At 38.0% G+C, this 10,717-nt stretch overlaps 2 protein-coding genes across 2 annotated transcripts; both read left to right on the top strand.

Moving 5' to 3' along the window:
• Positions 1–2,454: 2,454 nt before the first annotated feature.
• On the top strand, positions 2,455–5,985 carry agxtb (alanine--glyoxylate and serine--pyruvate aminotransferase b). The gene is made up of 11 exons (XM_061044703.1): positions 2,455–2,804; positions 3,311–3,503; positions 3,617–3,681; positions 3,826–3,926; positions 4,011–4,081; positions 4,168–4,252; positions 4,368–4,466; positions 4,669–4,738; positions 5,107–5,202; positions 5,308–5,436; positions 5,653–5,985. Exons 1-11 carry the CDS (start codon positions 2,532–2,534, stop codon positions 5,758–5,760), a joined length of 1,290 nt encoding a protein of 429 aa, XP_060900686.1. The 5' UTR covers positions 2,455–2,531; the 3' UTR covers positions 5,761–5,985.
• A 145-nt stretch (positions 5,986–6,130) lies between these two features.
• On the top strand, positions 6,131–10,673 carry thap4 (THAP domain containing 4). Its single transcript, XM_061044702.1, has 5 exons — positions 6,131–6,297; positions 7,891–8,044; positions 8,690–8,799; positions 9,156–9,259; positions 9,439–10,673. Exons 1-5 carry the CDS (start codon positions 6,273–6,275, stop codon positions 9,553–9,555), a joined length of 510 nt encoding a protein of 169 aa, XP_060900685.1. The 5' UTR covers positions 6,131–6,272; the 3' UTR covers positions 9,556–10,673.
• Positions 10,674–10,717: the final 44 nt, after the last annotated feature.

Genomic DNA, 10,717 nt, shown 5'->3' with positions numbered 1-10,717 from the left:
TTAGTTGTTTAAAATAACATGAATTCAATGAAAAACAAAATCAATCTTTAACATCAGAGAAGAAGCTGGATGTAAATGTTTGACCTGAATAGGTCCAAGTTTTGGTGTTATATGTCAACCATTCAATCTTTAACATCCTAAAGAACCTTATTTCAATGATTGATTGCTTATCACATACCATCATTTGCATATTACATTGGTGACCTACAGTTATGCTTAAAAAAAAGTTAAACTTGAAACTGTGAACATAAATTTGGATCTGTCAACTCTTATAGTTTCAGTTGCTTCTATTAGTAATATTTTAATTCATTGTATAATTGTAACCCTATTAGTAAAATCTCTATCACAATTAAAGTTATGTTTATTATGGATACTCTGTCTGTACATCCATCTGACTTGATCTTTTAACACATTCCTTTGAGGCAGATGGCTGTCCACCTATCTGAATTGTAATGTGTTAAGAACAACAGGCCACAGCAACTTTTGCACCATAGAGATAAGTGCCTCCCAACGGATAGCAGAAAGCCCCCTTCACAAAAAATGCACACCGATCAAAACAAACCCTTCAAAGTTACCAACAAGAGACAAAAAGGATGTTATTTTTATGCTTTCCATATACATGTTATATATTTACTTATTGTATCTCTAATTTTGAGAGAAGGGTGATATGTGTGAAATGTTTTACCTGACTGTATCATATTGTTCATTACACACACTGGGTTTTTTAATACCTTATCATTTTTAATAAGTGAAAATGTACATAGTTCATAATTCAATTACTAGTTCATTACTACCCTATCTTTCTTCTTATATTAAATTACTGTAAATATGTTTGTATTAAAAACATTTTTTTTAAATCTGTTGGACAGAAACCATTGAGCAGATGATGTGCAATAGGAAACAAAAAAACAATTAAGTAGTATAACAGTAAGTATGGATGAGTAAGTTGGTGTGTGTTTTTGCGTGTGCGTAATCAGCCTACTATCACCTGAAGAACATATCAAGAATTAGAGGACTTATGTCCCAGCAGGACCTGGAAAAACTTGTCCATGCTTTTATCTTCAGTCGTCTTGATTACTGTAACAGTGTCTTTACAGGTCTGCCTAAAAAATCAGTCAGACAACTGCAGCTGATCCAGAATGCTGCTGCTAGTGTCCTCACGAAAACCAAGAAAATGGATCACATCAGTCCAGTTCTGAGGTCTTTACACTGGCTCCCAGTCTGTCAGAGAATAGACTTTAAAATCCTGCTGCTGGTTTATAAAGCGCTTAATGGTTTAGGGCCAAAATACATTAGTGACCTCCTGATTAATTACGAACCATCCAGACCGCTCAGGTCGTCTGGGGACAGGTCTGCTCTCTGTCCCCAGAGTCAGAACCAAACATAGCTCCCTATATCTGGAACAAACTCCCAGAAAACTGCAGGTCTGCTGAAACTCTTAGCTCTTTTAAATCGAGGTTGAAGACACACCTGTTTACAGCTGCCTTTCATTGAACAATTTTAATAAGATTTTAAATTTTAACCCTGCACTGTAACTTTGAACTCTTTTTATATTTTTACTTTATTTATTTCAATTATTTTTATTTGAACATATGTTCAGATTTAATAATTTCAGTGATTTTTAAATGTTCAATTTTAATGTTTCTTTTCTTTCCTCTGTCATGATGCTTTTGATGTATTGTGTGAAGCACTTTGAATTGCCTTGTTGTTGAAATGTGCTATAGAGATAAACTTGCCTTGCCTTGCGTAATGGCTGATGTGTGTTTTTTTGCGTGTGCGTAATGGCTGATGTCTGTGTGTTTTTGACTGCTGCCCCCCTTTCCTACTCTGAGAGAGCAGATTGGCTCTTTGAGAGGAGACTCCTCTTTACAAACCTAATGCTACTGTAACAGAAGGGGCAAACAAAATCAACAAAGCCACATGCAAACTGACCTGAACCAGTTTTTAAGCTGCAAAGTGCCAGACTTTTTTACGCAAAGTCAAAGGTCAACGGAACAAGAATTAGTCACAAATATTTCTAACTTTTACAACAGTGCAAAAGTAGACACTGGTGAGCATTTGCATTAGCCAGATTTTTATGATTTTTTTTTTTTTAATCTTGCTTTTAAAAGATATTTGAAACCTGGGATAGCCTTCCTGTATTGTCCATACAAAAAGATAATTCAAAGTGATTTCTGTTGAATATTTCAAAATAAACTATTAAAGGGTGAAAGACCATTATAAGCACATTTTCAAAACTTAAATGTAGGCTATAACCAAGAGTTGAAAACCTTTAGCCTAAATGTTGAAAAACAAACCAAATATTCTGAATAACTCACTTTTTCATCTTAATTAATAACCTGACATGCCATTGTGTCCCTTGTTGCCTGCAGTCAAGGGCAGAGTTGGCAATAAGGGGAGGCACAGACGCTGTGGCCAACAGGTCAAAGACCTATTTGTTTTAAATCTTCACCCAAAAGTCATAGACAGGCTCAGTTTCTGCGCTGATCTCTCTTGGTGCAGGCTTCTCAGGAACTAGAAAACCAGCCGTGATGCAGCGGGCTTTGTTCAGCCGGAGCGCGCTGCTCGCCCAGCAGGCAGCTGCGGCCCTCGACAGTCCGCTGACAGCGCGGAGCGCGCCACTGCTTCAGCGCATAGACCGCACCATGTCCTCCGTTAGCATCCCGCCGCCCGCCTGCATGCTGCGGCCGCTAGAGACACCCATGCGATACCTGTTCGGACCGGGACCGTCAAACGTCCCGCCACGTATCTTAGCAGCAGGCTCCAGGCCGATCATAGGTCACCTGCATCCAGAAATGTATGAGGTAAAAGCGTCTTTGATTTTCAAAGCAGCTACAAAGTGGAAATACTAATTTTATTCAAGTACTGAACTTTAGTAAAAGTTGTTTTTTTTGACAAGTTTTAAGTAAATCTAGGAGTGTAAAGTTATCACTACTCATAGTTTAGTTTATTACATTTTAACTTTGTGGTTTAATTCATTTTCCTCGAGAACATTTGTTTGGAAGTTTTTCTAAAGCCTACTGAGATGAGTTATAAGACTTTATATTGGCCTAGCTTTCAAACAATTAAGGGCACAAACTTTATACAGGCCTTATAGCATTTACATTCTCCACTTTCTCATAGACTTCCTAATAAACCGACCAAATCGATACTTCAGTGGGAACAAATATCAGTAGTTTTTTTTGTTCGTAATTGGGATTAAGCTTCATTTACAAACCGGCATAAATACTTTAGCTTAGTTTATAGTAATTAAATATATAGCTTAACATGATGTAGTCGGCTAAAACTGTGCTTTCATTTTGTTTCTCAGATCATGAACGACATCAAGAAAGGGATCCAGTATGCCTTTCAGACAGACAACAACATGACGATATCTATGAGTGGCTCCGGGCACGCGGCTATGGAGTGTGCAGTGTTCAATACGGTGGAGCCCGGAGAGAGCGTGCTCGTTGCCATTAACGGGATCTGGGGAGAGCGCGTTGCAGAAATTGCAGAAAGAATGGGTACGTCTTTACGCACAGTTTTACGCACGCTGCCATCGGGTCTCTAAAAGAAGACAAACACCTAAATTCACTGACTGTGTATATGTCGATCAATCTTCTATCTATCTCTTTAGGTGCCGATGTACATAGAATGGTCAAAACACCTGGAGGATATTTCAGCAATAAGGAAATTGAGCAGGTAACCTGAACGATTCTTGAGGAGCCCACAAAGCGACCACAAGAGAATTTTTTTTTCATGCCATCATGAATGAAATTATCTATACAGCAAAACACAATAGGAAAATTGTGGCGCTATTATGATTTTTTTTACTTCTGTCTTAAGGCCATAGCAAAACACAAGCCTGTGCTGTTCTTCCTCACACACGGAGAGTCCTCTGCTGGCCTTTGTCACCCAGTGGATGGCATTGGAGACATCTGCAGAAAGTGAGCCTCAGACACACTATGAAGGTTTTATCTAAGTACCAAATATGTCATAATTCAATCTACCGACTGTCATATCTTCTGCAGACATAACTGCCTCTTCCTGGTTGACACAGTTGCATCTCTTGGTGCAGCACCAATATTTATGGACAAGCAAAGTGAGAAACAGATAAAGGATGAAATGTTGTAAACCTCCAGCCATGTGATTGCGTGTGATATAATCTGCCTCTCACTGCCCTACCAGATATTGACATCCTGTACACTGGATCTCAGAAGGCTCTAAACGCACCTCCTGGCACGGCACCCATCTCTTTTAATGAGAGAGCATGGTGAGGAGGCACTGTGGGTTTTTCAGCATGCATTTTTCCATACATTAGTCCTAAACTGTTGTAAAAACGAGACAGAAAAGTGATTTTGAAGCAGATATCTTTTTTTCTTTCACAGCCACAAGATGTTTAACAGAAAGACCAAACCAGTATCCTACCTCTTTGATATGACACATTTGTCTAACTACTGGGGCTGTGACGGCCAACCCGCTAGAATGTAAGTCTATTTTTATTCTCTTTATAAGGACAAAACCAGGTTTAAGACTGCTGCAGACAATCTAGTATAATAATCTGCATCTTTTGCTTCCTGTTTTTAAACACTTGAACTCTAAGTTGTTGGATTGTGCTTGAAGGGTTCATAAAAGTGTTTGACACTTGCATACAGTATAAGAACAACGTGTGCTATGTATGGATTTTAGATACCACCACACTGGTCCAGTGTCTGGATTCTTTGCCCTGAGAGAGAGTCTGGCAATTCTTGCTGAGAAGGTAAAATAATATTTTACAGCTACACAACTGCAAAATCAGTCAATACATTTGACTCAATTGCTTTTAGAGTTATTTACATTTATACATTATTTATCAAATGTGTCATGATACCAACACCTCCTCTATAGAGTATTCAACTTACAGCAAGGCATTTAGTGCCGGTACAGATTTGGGGATCTATTTGGGGCCCTCCATATCATTGTGCTAAACAGGCTTTGGTTATTTAACTTTCAATTTTCCATTTATCATTGTGGGAAGCTGTATGTCAACTTTTTATGCTCGTTCAGACATAAAATCTCATGTGGGAAAGAAACTGTGTATACCTTTAAGTGAAAATAATTTTGGGATGGATCTTTGTCTCCCTCTAGGGACTGGAGGAGTCCTGGAAGAAACACAAGGAGGTGGCAGGCTACCTGTACAGAGGACTAGAGGACTTGGGTCTTAAGCTCTTCATCCCTGATAGGGTGAGAGATTTATAAAAAAAATAAAAAAAATAAAAAACATGCAGGGTAACTAGCAATCTGTGCAGAAAAACAACAAACACTTTAATTTGTGACTTGTCAATGCAGGACTTGAGGCTCCCCTCTGTCACCACCATCGCCATCCCTGATGGCTATGAATGGAGGGAGCTACTGGCTTACATAATGAAGCACCACCAGATGGAGATGACAGGAGGCCTAGGCCCTTCCATCGGCATGGTGAGCTGCTGCTTTTATTTTAAAACTGTACTGAATCTTTTTAGATAGAACACATTTTTATAGACCAAAAATATCAACCTAATTGCAACTATAACCCCCGATTCAACAGAGACAAACATTTACTTCAGCCCCATGTCATCAGTTAGGCCTCTCATTTATGCTGCTGAGTCACTGCTCGCTCTGACGCTCTGTTCTTTGCACCTCTCTGTTCATTAGGTGATGAGGATCGGATTGATGGGATACAACTGTGAGAAGACTAATGCTGACATGGCACTGCATGCCCTGGCAGACGCACTCAAGAACTGCAAAAAGAGCAAGGCTTAGGACCATCAATCACAGATCATTGCCCCTGTACTAATTCATAGGGGAATAAAGAAAACATTAATTCAATGAATTCATAGATTTTATTTTTTCTGCCATTTTGACTGTAGAGGTTTTATAAAATGGGGTTCTCTTATCTTGTTTAAGCAGAGAAGAAATGAGCAAATATTGTAATATCATGCTTAGTGCACGGAAAGATGTCAATAAAGTGTGCTTTATTTAATCCAACTATTCTCCTGTATCAATGCGTGGTAAAAAAAAAAATACTTATATACGTGGTAAAATACTACTTATACTTTTTGTAATGGTGCAAGTCTATTGATGCCAGCTGCGTTTACATTTATTCCGAACTACATTTCCCAAGATACCCTTCTTTATTTCGGCCGTCTATAAAAAAATACGTCACCCAACAAACACACAGTCGCAGTGCAAGTATAATTTATAAACACTAAACTCGGAATTTCCAACCAGTTTGATGAAACTGGCTTCTCCGTCTTACACAGTTTGGTGTTTTAATGGCGTGTCCTGTACAACAAACAGGTAGGACGATGATGTTTTAATTTTTCAGCTTAATGAAACTGGGTCAATTTAACTTTGATAAGCTGACTGCAGCGTCAAGGTGACCACAGACCCCGAGTCTTTACGTTACATTTTTTAAATATAACTCAAGCCTACCATTGACTTGTTTTCGTGTGTTTTGTTTATTCAGAGGAACAAAATGCGATGTATTGTGATTTAAGCTCCGTAAGGGTAACACATTGCAACCTCGGACAGACCGGTGTTGTTTGTTAGCTCAACTGTGATGCAACATGATAAACTATGAGTACTAATAATCGTGTTCGGCGGATCGATAGTTAAAGGTTTTTTTTTTGTCAACTGCATTATTTTACAAGCGTTTTGATTTTCATAAGAGTGCCATGTAATACAGTCACCTTCCTGTGCTAATAGCTCAGTGTCGTCTTCTTCTGGTATCTGCCAAGTTCCGAGCATACTGCAGGATTACTGCCACCAAGTGGTGAAAGGAAGAGACTGCGGCGCATCATAGTTACTTTACATACCAGTAAGGTGCGTTCAGCACTTACACCTTCAATTTTAGTGAAGAGTAACAACATCAGGCAGCCACACGATGAGAGATAAACAGCACATACATATGAGCTCAGAGAAACTTTTATTTACACAAAAAGGCAGGGCATAAAATACGTCGTTTGCTGCAGCACATGGAAAGAAAAAAAAACATACAAAATTAGTAATTGGAGGATATATTGTACTCAAATAACAATAGAATAGAAAACATTTTTTTTTATTTTCATTGCACAGGAGTAAACAACGCGATTGTGTTGCACAGCCGGAGTGGAGCTCAAAACCGAGTAATAAGTAAAAAATAATTAGAAATTTGAAAATTTAAAGCAGTAAATCCCGCACTTACACACACTACATGATAATATTTACATAGATGTTAATGATAAAAACTCATGAATGGTATTCTGCAAGTCTGTTTACTGTCACACTATCATTAGTGAATGTGAATGCTGAACTGTTCTTTATGCGTTACATTAATGCATCTTCCTTACATGCACTCTGTGAGTAGTTACACACATAGTCCACTGCACAGCTCCTACATTGCACCTTTTTGTACATTTTGTGTTTTTTATTTTTATATTTTACATTTTTAAATACTATTTTCTACTTTATACTGTATTATTTAAGTTGTTGCTTGTTCTGCTTTATTTCCCTGTTAATTGTTTAGCACCAATACACCAAGTCAAATTCCTTGCATAAATGTACTTGGCAATAAACCCCGATTCTGATTCTGATTTTTAGTCACACCTGTGCTTTTCCTGTTATTAGAGGTGAGAATGTTCCAAAGTATCCAGTGTGCACTATGTTTAACACATCAGTCATCTGTGCGGTCTACGGACCGATTCATTGTTGCATCAGATGAATCAGGATACATTCGTTTAAATGTAATTTAACTATGTCTTCTCAGATGCTAAATTGAAACGTTCTATTTATGTGAAGAAAAATAAATGTTTTTATATCTGTGTCCCAATGAAAAGTCGTGGTATAATGTAAATACAGTTAAATGTTTTGTCTTGTTTCTTTATAAACTGCTTCTCTGTTTTTGCATTGCAGTGGAGCTGAATCCAGGCCTGCTACCTCTAGACTGGCTTCTGGGCACCTGGGAGTCAGATGAGCCTGGAGAGGGCTGCTTCCCCACCATAAAACCTTTCCACTACACAGAGACACTGAACTTCAGCCACGTTGGACAACCAGTCATCAACTTCATGTAGGTTATTTTATACTTCTATGAGGTTATTTTATTACAGGCTTCATCCATAATAACCAAAATCAATCACAATCATTTAAACAAACATTAAGCCCAAGTCCAGGGGTATTTTTAGAAGTAAATATTTTCCCACCTTCAACCACTCTCAGGAAGTGTACTTCAACACTGCAGTAGGAGGAGAGGTGAACCACAAGAGGGCAGCAAAACCAAGATTTTCAAGGGTTGTGACAGTTTCAATAGATAGCGGCAAACAAATTTGCATGGTAACATTGTTGGAGATTACGAATTCTTTCAAAGGGCGGATCCTTTTTATTTGACATGTTCATGCAAGGCACTTGAACTCATCTGTAGTTGTTTAAATCTCTGCTAGTTTGAGCAGGGCGAGGCAAGTTTATTTATAGAGCACCTCATTGAAAAGCAACTCAAGGTGCTTTACAGAGTTAAAAACACAACATTACACTATGAGTCCTATTCAGTGTTTGTGGTCTTTGTTTCACACTCAGCCATATGCTTCCAAGAGTTCTTGTTCAACTTTACAGAAAATCTACTTCAGTGAAAGCAAGAAAGGTCGACTATATAAATATGGATTTAATCCGATAATTAATTACTGTGTATCTTATTTCTCACTGTTTCTGTACTTGACAGGTTTAGTGCCTTCAATGCAGAGACCAAGAAGCCTCTGCACAGGGAGAGTGGCTTCATTCGGATGCAGCCAGGAACCAACAGAGTGGCGTTCATCATAGCACAGAACTCAGGTGGTTATTGTTCATGTCATGGGAGGTATTCACATGTATTTCTGAGCAAATTGGTGTTATTCCAAAACTGCGATTCCAGATGTGCAGATGCTGGGTATGTGAAGTATTTTATGAGGTAATCAGTCACTCAGTGAGAACATACCAAGTGTTTTGAAGATGTACTGAGCATCTATTCTTTAAGATTGAGTCTAATACAAGCATGATCCAGATGGAAGCATAAATAAACAATTTTTGTGTGTATGTTTTTGCCACCTTTACTTATGCATTTTAAGTATCATTATTTTTGTATTTGAATGTTTGTCAGATATAACGTCATTTTTTTATTTCCAAATGTTTAAAGACCTGCTTTCCTGCAGGTGTGGTGGAGATTGAGGAAGGTGAGCTGACAGGGCAGCAGCTGAACCTGCAGAGCCAGGCTGTGGCCAGAATCTCTTTTGCCAGGGAGCCACATGTACAGCAGGTAAAACTTGTGATCTGACCACACACCATGTGCTCATCATCAATATTCATTGGTTACTTTTTCTCACTTAGATTAAACGTATGTGTAATGACAAAGCCCACAAAACATCATGTTTCCTCTGGAACTTGTTTGACTCAATAAAAAAAAAGTGACCTTGCATGTTTTTTTACATCTTTCAGATTTCTCGAGTGTTTCAGCTGCGACCAGATGGGAAGCTGGAGCAGACAGTTTCCATGGCGACTGACAACCAGCCACTGATGCAGCATTTGCACATAACCTACCGCCGGTCATCTTGAGTCATCATGCTGAAGGGTTTCTTTTAAATAGAAATGCCTAGGGCCAAAGAAGAAAAATATCACTAAAACACTACGATCACAGCGGAGTCAGATAATGATCTGCTTCAATGCAAAGATATGCACTGTAAGAAATCCTGTCATGGTGTGTGATTAGTCTGTTAAATTCACAAAAGTCAATCAGCTTCAAAAATAACCACAAGGCATATCTTACAATAAACTCCATACAGTTATTACTAGGTTTTTGTTCAGGCTTGTCAGGAGGACAGAAGAATAAATGTTACAGTTCCCTCCAAAAGTTAAAGGGGCCCTGTGGACCGTCTTGGTAAACAAACTAGTGAGTGCATTTCTGTCATCATAAAATCACTTCAAAGCCCCCCTTTTTTTTTTTAAATGCTGTTTTGTTTACGTTCATCTTTACCTACCTGCACTCTTCTGCTTTTTGTCTTTGCAGCATATTCAGTTAATATCAGCAGGCGGAGATTGTTGGCAATCTTTAGCAGGACTATGTAGGGCATCACTTGTTGCTCTTGCTCAATTAAGAACAATATTGGAAATATACTACATCTTCTACATCTTAATATGTAGAAAAAAATTAAGAACAATATTGGAAATATATTATATCTTCTACATCTTAATATGTAGAAAAATCAGGTCCATAACACTTTTAGATAACTTAAACTCCGCAGGGAACATTTAATCAAAACATATACAAATATTTAAAGATTACACATTCATTAAACTGTTATACTAAATAACCCTCGGCTTAGTAAACTTTATGTGCTCCTTACATTTGTTGTTCAGATATTTAATTGTGGAGATGTACAGCTTTGAAAGCACTGATAAATTAATGCTGAGTTCAGTGTGCTATTGTCTTTAGCTTTCATTGCACTAATTCAATAAAACTGAAAGCTAAAGTAACTGCTGTATCCTCCTGATGAGGGAGAGGAAATGTTACACTGGATGTTGTGGTTGTGTTTGTAATTAAAGGAGGTAAAAACAAACTTTTGGGATTCTTTCATAGGTATCAGGTAGTTCACTTCATGTCTCTAAGTCTGAAGGCTCATGGATGTTGTCATTAATGAGCTACATTAAAATAATAAAATGTTATTTTGATTATGTATCCATCTCCTTTGTTTTTAAATACTAATGTTGATAAGTTTCT

The sequence above is a fragment of the Labrus mixtus genome, chromosome 8 (genome assembly GCF_963584025.1).
Source record: "Labrus mixtus chromosome 8, fLabMix1.1, whole genome shotgun sequence".
In the NCBI taxonomy this organism is placed as follows: domain Eukaryota; kingdom Metazoa; phylum Chordata; class Actinopteri; order Labriformes; family Labridae; genus Labrus; species Labrus mixtus.
Note: the sequence above shows the minus strand (reverse complement) of the source record. Positions and strands in the feature narration are given on the sequence as shown.

Excerpts from the sequence above, each read along its gene's own strand:
- thap4 (XM_061044702.1), top strand. The coding sequence starts at position 6,273 with ATGGCGTGTCCTGTACAACAAACAG. Across the intron at positions 6,298-7,890 it reads GTGTCCTGTACAACAAACAG|TGGAGCTGAATCCAGGCCTG; the intron begins GTAGGACGATGA and ends TTTGCATTGCAG. Across the intron at positions 8,800-9,155 it reads CATCATAGCACAGAACTCAG|GTGTGGTGGAGATTGAGGAA; the intron begins GTGGTTATTGTT and ends GCTTTCCTGCAG.
- agxtb (XM_061044703.1), top strand. The coding sequence starts at position 2,532 with ATGCAGCGGGCTTTGTTCAGCCGGAGCGCGCTGCTCGCCCAGCAGGCA. Across the intron at positions 4,467-4,668 it reads GACGGCCAACCCGCTAGAAT|ATACCACCACACTGGTCCAG; the intron begins GTAAGTCTATTT and ends TATGGATTTTAG. Across the intron at positions 4,739-5,106 it reads TGGCAATTCTTGCTGAGAAG|GGACTGGAGGAGTCCTGGAA; the intron begins GTAAAATAATAT and ends GTCTCCCTCTAG.